At 38.0% G+C, this 14,287-nt stretch overlaps 1 protein-coding gene across 2 annotated transcripts; it reads left to right on the forward strand.

The window, feature by feature from the left end:
- Positions 1-1,803: 1,803 nt before the first annotated feature.
- LOC139133171 (galactosylceramide sulfotransferase-like) lies at positions 1,804-7,150 on the forward strand. 2 transcript variants are annotated; one of them, XM_070699598.1, is made up of 5 exons: positions 1,852-1,912; positions 2,595-2,719; positions 3,332-3,458; positions 4,248-4,377; positions 4,796-6,541. In XM_070699598.1, the coding sequence occupies exons 3-5, from the start codon at positions 3,413-3,415 to the stop codon at positions 5,838-5,840; spliced, it is 1,221 nt and encodes a 406-aa protein (XP_070555699.1). In that variant the 5' UTR covers positions 1,852-1,912; positions 2,595-2,719; positions 3,332-3,412; the 3' UTR covers positions 5,841-6,541. The 2 variants fall into 2 exon arrangements, with proteins under 2 accessions (XP_070555701.1, XP_070555699.1); XM_070699600.1 differs by lacking the exon at positions 2,595-2,719 and having other exon boundaries at positions 1,804-1,912; positions 4,796-7,150.
- Positions 7,151-14,287: the final 7,137 nt, after the last annotated feature.

Raw genomic sequence — 14,287 nt, forward strand, 5'->3', positions numbered from 1 at the left:
AAACACGTCACGCGTGGACACACGTATACGTAACGCTCTAAATTATCATCAGCGGTGATCTGGCTTGCATATTTTTGGCACGTCATGAGCCATAATTTATTGTGGTTTTTACTTTCGTTGTTCTCGCGGGAAATGCAGACAATCCGACCTATAGGCCCAACATTTATTTTTGCATGTTAATGAAAGAAAAATGACGTCATTTGCGATCAACACTATTTGAGTATTGTCAATTAATTCCTTCAAATTATTGTTTGATATTTATGTACCCGCATACTTGAAGCAAGTTCATATCTTATGTTCAATTGAAAACATCCCAAAATTGTACAGTACGACAAAATTAAAGCTAATCATCTGTCGCACTGAATGCAGGCATTGATGCGCACCGTCCTCGCTGTTATCAATGTAGTGACGTGATGTACGATTCTGGTTTAGATATTAACCAGTGACTGTCATGACAATGGCTTGAAAACAGGCCGATTAATTTCAAGTGCATGGATGGTTTAAACTTAAACCATGCTCACAAAGTTGCCACTTGTGGTTGGTTTAAAGATGAGCCAATGAATTTGTCGGTATACAAGCAAACCAACGATGCCAGTGGCTCAAATTTAAACCAATGAGATTAGACTATGAAAGGCTTAAAAAGAAGCCATTCGGCTTAAATTTATGCCATGACCGGCTTGATAATAAGCCACCCATGTATTGGTATGAATACATGCCATTCATACTCTTTGTGGTGGCGTGACTGCAAACCAAAAAATCTTAGTGGATTGCGGGCAAACCAAAATATTTCAAACTGGTTCACCTGCAGGCCACATACAAACCAAATGGTTATATTTCAAGCCAGAAGAATTTGCAGTGTATACATTCATAAACAGAGATTGGACACAAAATATGTACTCAAGTTTTCAAGAAAAAAATAGAATATCCAATTTCCTACCTAAAGTCACTAATTTCTCATCAAAGTATTTCAAAATGGCAGAATATGCAACTGTAAATTTTGTTGAAAATATTGGAAACAATTTATGGCTCAAATCTTGAGAAAGCCCGGATGCTAATATTAATATCATCATATTGTCACAGTGCGCGTCATATCTCAAAACCATGCCATTAAGACGTCAAACAATATACACCATAAACCAGTGCTGTGATTTCACGAATCTTCGTACAAACTATAATTATCAGTTCAATAGCATTATAGGGCATCATCTCGCAAGCCAGTTTAAACCTGTGCCCAAACATCAAATGACAGCCTGGTGCCACATAAAAACAAGCAGAAAGTACAACACAATAATAACAGAATGGGATCAAACCGGCAAAGCGAGTATATGTTGCTTTCTTGCGAAACATGACACGAAGGGTTTTTTTCCGATAAAGTTGAAAAGGACTCCAGGTTGTTTCCATTGCCCCTGTACATATTTGACCTTATGAAAACGGGGTATATTTGTATTTTAAGAGCATACCATAAGTTGACATACTCTATGGGAATCGGCTGGATTGAAGTGTGAAGCGATTCATCGGTCTCATTTTAGTCGTAAAAATATCACCTTTGTCAGAGAGAGACAGAGAGAAAGAGACAGACAGACAGACAGACAGACAGACAGACAGACAGACAGACAGTGCACTGGTTCTAGATTTTTATAAGCTAGTTTTGCAGCCTTCAGTCACCCACACTTGCGAACAACAGAATTTTTCATGTTTGACCAAGATATTCCGATTTATTTACCAGTTGTACTAAGTTGCAAGACGACACAATAATGGGCGGCTGGTCTAGAAACGGAAGCTGTGATTGGCGGGCATATATTCAAATGGATTTGTTTGGTATAACATGCGCATCGGATGTTTTTTTTCTGCATACAGCACCTGACTCATCCGGCCGTAAACACGGATGTACGTTTAAAGCCTGTCCCGGTCGGTGAGTAACATTCCCTACTTGATTCAACATAGCAGTTAATTCTAAATTCAGCAGGAGCTTTATCTCCAAGTAGTTTAACGGTTTACTCATGACAAGGTACTAATAAATATATATGTAAACATAGTTCTGAAACCGTAAAGATATAATGCGCAATGCTGTAAACAAAAGTCGAACACTTTTCCTGTAAAATGAAAATTAGAGGAGAGAAAAAGCAACAAAAGGTAATTCCGTAATTTCATTTTACTTACTCTGTACGGTAGACATTTTCATTCAACTATACCTTTATACGTCTTACACACAGTTTTCTCAAGCGATTTCCATGATAGGACTTTCAAATAGAGAATAGGATCTGAATCTAACTCAATTGCATGTACTAAACTGAAGACTAACTAGCCAAGGAAAACGTCATTTTCTCTCTCTTGCTGCAAGGAAATCCTGGGTATCGTATCCCTGTAATCTAGCTGTAAGCCTATTAGTTTCATGACATATCGTCATGTCGTAGACGGAAATGAAATATCTCATATTTGTTGTTGAGCTTTTCCGACTATAAACTCGAACAATCTCTACAGTGATGGAAAGTCTCAGCTGATATACATGTATGTAAGCTTACGCAGCGCTTTCACGGGTCATCGCAATTTCTATCATTTACCAGAAAATATAATTTATTGTTGCTTTGATTCAGAAACATTTCAAGTTTGAAGTATTTGAACATCGGATCGAGAAGTACTCAATCAAAAGGTGTGACGTCGTTCTACAAATAAATGAAGCCAAGGTCCGGTTTACTTTGTAACCACAGAAACAAGAGAGGTCTGTTTTATATCAAATAATTTTTAATAGTTTATTTATTAGTCGGCATATGGTACAATTAATTTCCCGCGCTTCAGGCTTGGCTTGTTTTAATGACATGATGAAGAAGCGTCCAATGGCACAGGCCAGTGATAACTTAAATTTTGATGATACGCCTATAGAGAATATAATTTTGGTGTAAGGAAGAACTTGTGATGCAATGAAATGTTCGATTGCCAATCTGCAATGTCTGTTGGCATACATCAACATCTATTCATGACATGACCTCATGTACGAATAAAATAATCCCTCTTGATTGTAAAAAATGCCTCCTGTGGTATCATATGTTTCAAATCTATCTTTAAGCTTATTAGTTTCATTACATTTCGTCTTGCCGTAGGTGTAAATGCAATATGTCATTGTATATGATATTTGTTATTGAGCGGTTCCCTACTAAAATTGGGATTCTGATCGTCACATTATACCATATATTGCAAGAGTTTCCTGTAAATTTGAGCTAACAAAATAGCGATGAAAATTCTCAGCTGATGCAGGCATACGCAGCGATTTCATGCGCCATGCAATTTGTATTATTTGTCTAAAAATGTACTTTAATTTCTTGCTTTGATTTAGAAACGTTTCAAGTTAGAAGTATTTAAACATATTAAATCGACCATTAATCAATCGAAGAGTGAGACCTCATTCTACAAGAAAATGAAGCCAAGGACCGGTTTACTTTGTGACCGCAGAAACAAAAGAGGTTGGTTTTATATCAAATAGAAATGTCACCATTCATTTTGTCGGCATATGTAACAATTAAATACCCGTGTTGCAGGATTTGCGTGGTATGATGACATGATTGAAATGCGTCTAATGGCACAGGCCAATGCAAATTTACATTTAGATGATGCGCAAAAGAGATCTGAATAACGTGTTTGGTGTATTGAACAAGTAGACGTATCGTGTGACACAATGAACTGTCCGATCTGCAAACAAAAGTGTCTGTTTTAATATATCAACACCTATTCATTACGTTACCCAATGTACCCCGTGTGGCAAATAATATAATCCCTTTTTATCGCAAAAGAGACACACACATGCGATGTTGGTTGAAAAATATAAATTTCGCCATGTATTTGTGCTTGAAAGTAATGGTTTCAAGACATAGCTAGTAGGTTGAAATAGCTGTACGTTTTCAGATTTTGTGCTATGTGAAAATACGTGTCAGTTATAAAAATGATATTAGCCAAGGATGTAGCATACAGATAAGTACTCTACAGTTTTCTCAGCAATAACGGTTACCAACTCATTTATCAAAATTTGATTCTTCTCTTGGAAAAATATTTTAGTTGTGTGTATTCAAAGAAGGAACAGCTGTACTGAATAAGCAAATTGATCGGCTTCTATTGTCATTTCTGAAGCCCGGTCTGAATCATCTTCTGATTGACGATGTTTATGTGTATTTGCTCGAAAAAATTAGCAAGTCTACTTCGGGCAAGAATCGTTACTGACAAAAAGTAAAGTTCCGGAAATATTATCTCTGCCGTAGGTTTAAGGAAAACGTTTGGTATGATACTACTTGCAATGGGCTGTTTTACGCTCTACGTGATTAAAGGTAACAGTACAAGCGATGACGTTGAAAAAACCGTTTCGAACCGTGCTAACAGTCGTTCTAATACGTGAGTATGTACTGTATGATCTTATAGTTACCAAAGCACAGAGTATCTTGCTGCGGTGATAATGAGAATAGTAATCTATAGTTAAGTATTTGTCATTTATCTAACTACGATTTCGTGAGTGATGGCAGCTGATAAGATTTGCCTGAGACACACTTGCACTATGGTGAAAATATCATATGCTTATACTATTTAAAACATTCACATTCGGAAGTCGAACAAAATATATCTAGTATCTGTAAATCGGTGTTATCCAGAGCAGGGAAATTATTCAAAATTAATACTGAAGACATTAGGAAGCTTTGTAAATTTCCTTTGGCCACTGCTAAAATTAATATGACCTAACTTTGGGTTCAAATAAAAATAAACATCCAACTGTATATCGACTCATATAACATTGTCTACTTAATTATGCAATTAGGTCGCAAGCTTCTACACAATTCCTACTGACTCGATCAAGCATCCGTATACCGTGCAAACCGGTGAGAAATTTTGTTTTCCTGAAGACTATGAAAACTGGGGGCAGCACAGTGGCAAGTATATTACATCGACATGCCATAAAGAATGACCTCGTGCTTGTAACGGCTCAGGACAGCCGCCCTTCTATCTTGCCCGACAAGTCACTGAGTAAACCGGCATTGAAGTATCTACGTTACAACTGCAGCGATTTTCCAGGCTATAACTATATAGCAAACCACGTGCATTACAACAGGCAAGCCATGGACTCTGTAATACCTGACGCCAAGTACTTCACCATTCTCCGATCGCCATATGACCAAAGGAGGTCGCAGTTCTACTACACAAGTAAGGATACTGAATACAGCAATAATCGTAACCCTTTTGAAACCTACCTTAATGAACTGAAAGCTGATTATGTACGTGATGGACAGCTCATCCGAGTGATGCGAAATGGTACAAGCCAATTTCATACCCTTGGCTTCCTGCCGAAATACCATACCAACGATACGGCGGTGGCATTAAAACTTATTGAATTAGAAAGGGAGCTGGATTTAGTCATGATGATGGAATACTTCGACGAATCGATTGTTCTTCTTGCCAAGCTACTCTGTTGGGACCTGGAAGAATTTGTATACACGTTTTGCAAGTTGCACTCTGCAAGACCAGCACCGATAACTTCTTTGGTAAGAAAAAGAATAGATACACTTAATCCGGGTGACGTGAAATTGTACGCCCACTTCAACCGTACATTTTGGGAAATGGTTGACGCCTACGACGGCGATTTTGAAGCGGATTTGAGAGCATTTCGACGGATACAAAGAAACGTGGTCCATGATTGTGAGGATGCAAAATGGAAAGATTTCAACTGCATCAATTTAAAGTACGATGCCCACCAACTTCGGGGAAGGCTATACAACAAACAGCTACAATGGATTTGCCCAAGGAATCTCAGACACCAGCAAATACCATTGAGCAACAGAACTCAATGCAAATACCTTTTGCATTGAAGAGTAACTCCATGATAAAATTTTAGTACCCTGCTAGAATCTTATGCCAAAAATTGTGCAAACCTTGATTTTTCTAAAAACTTTCAGATTTAAGAGAACGTAATTCAGAAGGAGCCCAAAATAGGACAATAATCATCTGATGATGGGCAAAATAATTTAAGAAAAAAACGAAGGAGTAAATTACTTAAATACTGGCAATGAGACTAAACATTCTATCAGCATTTTGTCGAGGAAACAACGTTCTTATTCGGAATGAAAGTTTATGTGTATCATTCATGCATTGCAATTTATGCCACATATTAGTTTCCATTACTTTTCTCCTTGTGCTCTCTCTTGTTGAATTTTCAGCTCATTCCTAAGCTCAATTTGTTTTGCTCAAGCAGGTAATTGTTTACCATTCTATATTGACAGACAAGATAGTTCACGTATATATGTTATAATTTACTAATGCGTAACTAACTTGCAATACACCCACCATAATGACGTGATTTATTTGTAAAGTTTCATGTAAAAATTTCATCTATCGCTAATATCATCCTATGGCTATATTGGGCATCATATCTCGAACTATGCCATCACTACGTCGGACAATACAAACCAAAAAATATATCTGTAATTCAGCGTGTCATCGCACAAGATATTATCAGCTGAATGAAATCATAGGGAATGATCAAGCAAGCCACTTAAATAAATCTGTGCCCAAATATAAATTTACAGCATGGTGCCACATATAAAAAAGAGAAAACACAACAAAATAATGACAGAAATCCTAGAAATACTTCAAACTGGCAAAGCGAACATATGTTATATCCTTGCGAAACATGACAAGAAGACTCTTTTTAGATAAAGTTGCAGAGGACTCCTAGCTGTTACCATATTTCCAGCATACATTTGATCTTATGAAAATGCGATATATTGCGTTGTTTATGGACACACCACTAGTTGATAGAATTTATGGCAATCGGATGGATGGAAGGATGAAGGGATTCACCGATCTCACTTTTGTCGTTAAAATGGCACCTTTGTCCGAGAGAGAGAGAGAGAGAGAGAGAGAGAGAGAGAGAGAGAGAGAGAGAGAGAGAGAGAGAGAACAGGCGCTTTGCTTCCTTATGATTCTCACATTTGCAAACGAGAATTTTTCATAAGGGAGCCGTAATCATTTACGGATTTACGGCCTGGGGGTCGGAGGAACTTCATCGGAAAATCCGAAATTGCGAGTAACACCCTCCCTTGTCAACCATGATGAATTTGAGTAACTCGCCTCTCTAACTCAGACTGATCCCCCTCTTAGAAAATATAAATTCCAATACATTGTTACGTGCAGAGAAAACGAACAAAAGGGTGAACTCAGCAGTTAACGTTTAAACAAAATTTATTACGAAAATAAAACTAATTGCTAAGTCAGGATAGAGTACAAGCTTTAAAAGTGTACAGACTACTTATCTCAGCTGGGACGGCAAAGCTCCAGTCTCAGAGTTGTAACAGTCAGTGGGATGAATGAACAGTCCTTCGGCTTGCAGGCTTGTAGTTGCACAAAGTCCACAGTATAAATCCAGCGTTGGCAGTGAAGGTCTTGAAAAGTCTTGAGAATGACTACTGCTGGAGTTTAGTAACACACAAGAGACACGATCCCAAAAGTCTGACTGGAAGCTGTGCACGTCCCTTTTATAAAGGCATATAAGAACAATCTAGAACTTTTATTGACATGCTAATTACTGTTCTAAAATTATCTCTCTTACACAACTAATCAACTTTCCAGAACATTCCAAACATGACTAATTGAATTCAAGGTTGTGAGGTCATTAAGGGCAGTGACCTTGAGAATGTTCTAGACTAATTGAACTCTGGTCATGATGAGTGTGGGGTAAATGACCTACATAACACACCCCCTCTTCAAAAAAGAAAATTTTTCAAAGAAAAATCTTTCTTTTACAAATGTAATCTTGAAAAGGATTTAAGTACTCAAATTTTGTTTTACTCTAAAGTAAAGTTTCTTGAAAGTGAACAACAATAAAATTTCTTGAAAGTGAACAACAATAAACTCTAAATACGAGAGAGACAGTCTGCAATTAAATTGTCTCTGCCTTTGATATGTCTAATGTCAAGATTAAACTCCTGTAACATTAAACTCCATCTTAGCAATCTCTGATTTTTGCCTTTAATTTCTGCAGAAAAACAGAGGGTTGTGATCAATATAAACCACTATTGGCTGATTGAAGAAGTAACATAAACTTCAAAATGCTGTAAAGCTAATATCAAAGATAAACACTCTTTTCAATTGTAGAGTAGTTTCTCTGGGATTTGTTAAATTTGCGTGAAAAATAGCAAACAGGATGATCTACACCATGACTATCCTCTTGCAATAAAACAGCACCAGCAGCCGTATCACTAGCATCTACAGCTAATTTGAATGGCAAAGTGAAATCTGGTGCAGACAACACTGGGGCACCTTGCAGTATGGCTTTAAGTGTATCAAATGCCTGTTGGCATTGCTCTGACCAAACAAACTTTACTTTTTTTTAAGTAAGCTAGTCAAAGGCTCAGTAATTGTGGAGAAATTTGGACAGAATTTTCTGTAGTAACCAGCCATACCGAGAAAGCGCATCAGTTGTCGTTTGCAGTTTGGTATGGGAAAACTTGAAATGGCACTGATTTTGGCATCAACAGGTTTTACCTCACCCTGTCCTACAGTATGTCCGAGGTAAGTCACCCTCGCCAACCAAACTCAGATTTGGCAAGGTTGACAGTCAACATGCTTTACTCAGTCTCTCAAAGAACTTCCGCATGAGCTTGATGTGTTCCTCCCAGGTGTCACTATACAGGACGACGTCGTCAACGTAGGCTGCACACCCGTCTAGCCCGGATATGACGTCGTTGATCATCCGTTGGAACGTTGCCGGAGAGTTCTTCATTCCGAATGGCATCACCTTGTACTGGAACAATCCGTCTGGTGTAACAAAGGCGGATATTTCACGAGCACGATCCGTCAGAGGGACTTGCCAAAATCCCTTCAGTAGGTCAAATTTCGTCACATACTTGGCTTTTCCCACTCGGTCGATGCAGTCATCAATCCTCGGGATTGGGAAAGTGTCTGTCTTTGTTAAAGTGTTGACCTTCCTAAAGTCCGTGCACATACGATAACTGTGATCTGATTTGGGAATAAGTATGCACGGCGAACTCCAGTTACTTTTACTGGGTTCAATAAAGTCATTGTCCAGCAGGTATTTGACTTCTTCCTGGAGATATTTTGCTTTTGTTGGATTCAGTCTGTATGGATGTTGTTTTACAGGCTTACTGTCCCCAACATCAACGTCGTGATAGATGACGTTCGTCCTCGTTGGAACATCTTGAAACAGGTGTTTATATTCATGGAGCAATTCTTTCACCTGTTGTTGTTGTTCTGGCTGGAGGTGTGCCAACTTTGTAGACTCCAGCTTCTCCAGGATTTCTGAGTTCTGAAGCTTGACCGAGCCCAGCTTTGAGTTTAGAGTATTTTCACTCAAGTCAGTTTCAGTATCACTATCTTCATAATGGCCAGAACTGACGGTACTGACAGGCTGAGTTATAGTAGGATTATCCCTATCCAAATATGGCTTAAGCATATTTATGTGACATAGCTGTTTTTGTTTTCGCCTGTCAGGTGTTATTATGATGTAATTTAAATCACTCAATTTCTTATCAATTAGGTATGGCCCAAAGTAACGAGCATGGAGTGGTTTGCCAGGAATTGGAAGTAGAACAAGAACTTTTTGACCTGGTTCAAACTTCCGTTTTGAGGTGTTTTATCATATTTGGTTTTCATTGACTGCTGAGATGACTCAAGATTTTCTCTGGCTAATTCACATGCTTTAGAGAGTTTCGTACGAAAATCTGACACATATTGCAAAATATTCAGACAATCATCATCGTCTGATAGGAATTTCTCTTAACGAGCTTAAGTGGGCCACGGACTGTATGTCCAAATACAAGCTCAAATGGGCTAAAACCAAGAGACTCTTGAATTGACTCTCTAACAGCAAAGAGCAGAAAATGATTCCTTCATCCCACTGCTTCTCTGTGTCAAAACAGTAGGTCCTAATCATGTTTTTCAAAGTTTGATGAAATCGCTCAAGAGCACCCTGACTTTCTGGATGATAGGCGGATGACCTATACTGTTTAATGCCTAGCTGATCCATTACTTGTTGAAAAATTCCAGACATAAAGTTTGAGCCTTGATCGGACTGGACACATTTAGGGAGGCCGAATAAAGTGAAAAATTTGACTAAAGCTCTCACTATAGTCTTTGTCTTTATATTTCTCAGTGGTATGGCTTCGGGGAACCGAGTTGATGTACACATAATTGTCAACATGTACTCATTTCCTGATCTTGTTTTGGTAGGGGCCCAACACAGTCTATTAGTATCCTACTAAATGGTTCTTGAAATGCAGGAATTGGCTGTAAAGGGGCCTTTGGAATAGTCTGATTTGGCTTTCCTACCATTTGACATGTGTGACAAGTTTTACAGAAATGTGCTACATCCTGCCTGAGATTAGGCCAATAAAAGTGACTGAGAATTTTGTGATAAGTTTTCCTGACTCCTAAGTGACCAGCCCAGGGGTTTCATGGGCCAGGCGCAATATTTCAGCACGATAGGGCTTTGGAACCACAATTTGATGTTTTATAGCCCAATTGTCATCAACCAAAACATCTGGAGGTCTCCATTTACGCATGAGAATACCAGATTTTGTATAATAGGTAACAGAGCTATCTGAAGTTTTACCTTCATCATCTACCCTGTCAAACAAAGACAAAATATCTGGGTCTTTGTGTTGTTCTGCAATGAGATTTGATCTAGAAAATGTCTGACTTTGGTCAGCAGAAGTTTTACTGGAAGTTTCAAATCCACGAGGGATAACGGAATGATCCGTGTCAAACACCTGACTGAGAAAGGTGTCATTTAAGTCAACATCTGTGACATTATTTTTGAGAGTATTTTGATTCTCGGAAGTTTTCTTTGACATGGCTCGAGTAATGGCACATGAAGGAAATAAATCGGGTATCTCTTGTTCAATTGGCTCTGGATCCTGATCTAAACTAGGATTATCAGTCACAAGTGGATTAGTGATGACCTTGTCCCCAGCAAGGTCGTTTCCGAGAAGAAGGTGAATCCCTTCAAAGGCAAAAAAGGCCTAATACCTAAAGTCACAGGTCCAGAAACAAAGTCCGAAGACAAATAGACATTATGGAGAGGAACAGGAATAAAGTCATTGCAATCTACCCCCTTAATAAGAACTTTAGAACCTGAAAATGACTTTTCAGAAAACGGCAGGGTATCTGCCAACAAAAGAGACTGGGAAGCCCGGTATCTCTTAAAATTTTGACAGGGGTAGCGGAAGAAAAATCATTAGAAAGTGATATAAAACCATCGTGAATAAATGGTTCGAAAATACCCATAATGCTATCTTGAGAAGAATTGACCTTGACCTCATTAATTGGGGATAAGAGGGCTTTAACCTCAGAAAATGTGTTACACACATTATTAGACTCTAATTGAGTTGATGAAGAAATAAAGCCGGTGGGCTTAGATCCACTTTGACCACTTTGACCTTCACGTTTTCTTTTCAATTTGAAACAATCTGACATTAAATGGCCGTCTTTCTTACAATAATTACAAGAAAGTGTACCGAACTGTTTGTCAGAAGGAGATTGAGACTTGGGATCTGATGATGTGGGAGTGTTACTTGAACTGTGTGAACTGCTGTCATTTGATTTCCTACTCTCCTTTGAGAAATTCTTGGATGAAAAGGAGGAGTTAAATTTACCTGCATTGTTTCTGTATGAAAAGGACTGGGATGGTTTGCTGAGAAATGAAGATTTGTGGTCAATGAATAATCATCGGCCAAACGTGCAGCAACCTCTAATGTATCTGCCTTTTGTTCATTGATAAACGTCTTGATGTCACTCCGGATGCACCTTTTAAATTCTTCAATCAAAACAAGCTGTCGTAATTTGTCATAATTCTGACTGACCTTTTCAGAAGAACACCAACGATCAAACAGTTGTTCTTTTGTTCGAGCAAATTCAACATAAGTTTGATCCTTCACCTTCTCACAATCCCTAAATTTCTGACGGTAAGCTTCAGGCACCAACTCATAACCCTTGAGAATTAATTCCTTCACAGAATCATAATCTGAAGCCTGCTCTACTGACAACTGAATGTAAATTTCTCTGGCTTTACCACCAAAGCACTCTGCAAAAGCATAGACCAGGACTCCTTAGGCCAGTTCAGACTCTGAGCATTTTCTCAAATGAAGGAAATATTTATCAACATCCTTTTCTTGGAAAGGGGGAACTAACCTGAAATGCTTAGTGATGTCAAACTTGTCTGAAGGGAAGAATTTTCCTGACTGTCCAAGCTCTAAACGTTTTATTTCTAACTGCAGTCGGTGTTCTGCTAATTCTCTTTCCTTTTCTTTTTCCTCTCTTTCTTTCTCCCTTTGTCTTTCTTCCATTTGTAATTCTTTTTCTTTCATTTCCAATTCCCTCTCTTTCTGTCTTTCTTCCATTTCTAACTGCATTTGTATTTTTTCTTTTTCTAATGCCTGTCTCTCCTTTTCCATTTGTAATTCTTTTCTTTCATTTGTAATTCTTTTTCTTTTCTAATGCCAATTTTTTTAGCTCGAAATCTGCCTGTATTTCTAATTCCAATTTTTGAGTTCGAAGGAAGACTCAGCTCATAATCTTTTAAGGCAGACTCTCAAAATGGCCAGAATTAACTAAATGTTTTGCAATCTTGAACTGTATTTCTCGCTTGCGCATAGATCTTTTGACATCTACTTTAAGGAAATTGGCCAGTGCTATGAGGTTGTCTTTTCTGAGGGAATTAAATGTGTCCTGATCAAGGTCATCCATAAATTCGTCTGGCTTGAATTCCGCCATGATTGAATTTCGCTGAGTTCACAGTATACAATAGTTTTGAAAAGGTAGGCAAAATGTTGTCAAACGGCTAAAAATATTCGTATCCCGGACGAGCCCCCAATTGTTACGTGCAGAGAAAACGAACAAAAGGGTGAACTCAGCAGTTAACGTTTAAACAAAATTTATTACGAAATAAAACTAATTGCTAAGTCAGGGATAGAGTACAAGCTTTAAAAGTGTACAGACTACTTATCTCAGCTGGGACGGCAAAGCTCCAGTCTCAGAGTTGTAACAGTCAGTGGGATGAATGAACAGTCCTTCGGCTTGCAGGCTTGTAGTTGCACAAAGTCCACAGTATAAATCCAGCGTTGGCAGTGAAGGTCTTGAAAAGTCTTGAGAATGACTACTGCTGGAGTTTAGTAACACACAAGAGACACGATCCCAAAAGTCTGACTGGAAGCTGTGCACGTCCCTTTTATAAAGGCATATAAGAACAATCTAGAACTTTTATTGACATGCTAATTACTGTTCTAAAATTATCTCTCTTACACACTAATCAACTTTCCAGAACATTCCAAACATGACTAATTGAATTCAAGGTTGTGAGGTCATTAAGGGCAGTGACCTTGAGAATGTTCTAGACTAATTGAACTCTGGTCATGATGAGTGTGGGGTAAATGACCTACATAACAACATGTATTTGTAAATTTACAAAAATACGGCAATGGTAAAGACCTTTCAAATCCTGATGTACCCTGCTAGATTATCATCTGTTTCTTGACGGTTGAAACAGGTGAAACAAACAAAATGAAATTCAAAGTGACAACAACATACAGATATAAAATCTCATACTATACAAAATGAAATTCAAAGTGACAACAACATACAGATATAAAATATCAAACTATAACCAGTATCCAACCATATAATATTGTTTAACTTGAATTGGTATCATGACACGATTTCCAATAGGATATCTGAGCTGACAGAATTTGATAGTACATGAGGGAAAACATGCGAGGTGCTGAGGGGGAAAATGTCAGGGAGGGGTATCTCCTTGCTGTTGAGGAAATTTTTAAGGAGAAATGTGTGAAATGGTGGGGTCTGGTGCAGTCTGAGAGGTGTTTTCAATTTGCTTTTTTACGAAGTAAAAGTGCTAGAACAACCCAGATGGCACAAGAGGGGGTGCCCCCTCTTGGATCGAAAATTTTGATAAATTGACGAGTATAATGGTGCAATCTGAGATGTTTCAAAGTTATTTTGCACTCGATAAAATTGAAAATGACATTTAACACATATTTTTGTTTCGTTTTTGCATGAACAGTGTTTGAGTTAAAATATTCAAAAAAAAAAACAAAAAACAAAAACAAAAACAAAGACCAAAGAACATGCAGGAATAGAAAATCTGTGACCTTCTTGTGTCATTTCTCCAGCTCCCAGCTTCAAATGAAAAGCCTGAATACGGTATTGAATTGAACTGAATTGAATTGAAGTCACTTAAACTATATGTTTTAATGATAATAAAGGATGGACTAACAATAGTTCAGTT

The sequence above is a fragment of the Ptychodera flava genome, chromosome 5 (genome assembly GCF_041260155.1).
Source record: "Ptychodera flava strain L36383 chromosome 5, AS_Pfla_20210202, whole genome shotgun sequence".
NCBI classification, from domain to species: Eukaryota; Metazoa; Hemichordata; class Enteropneusta; family Ptychoderidae; genus Ptychodera; species Ptychodera flava.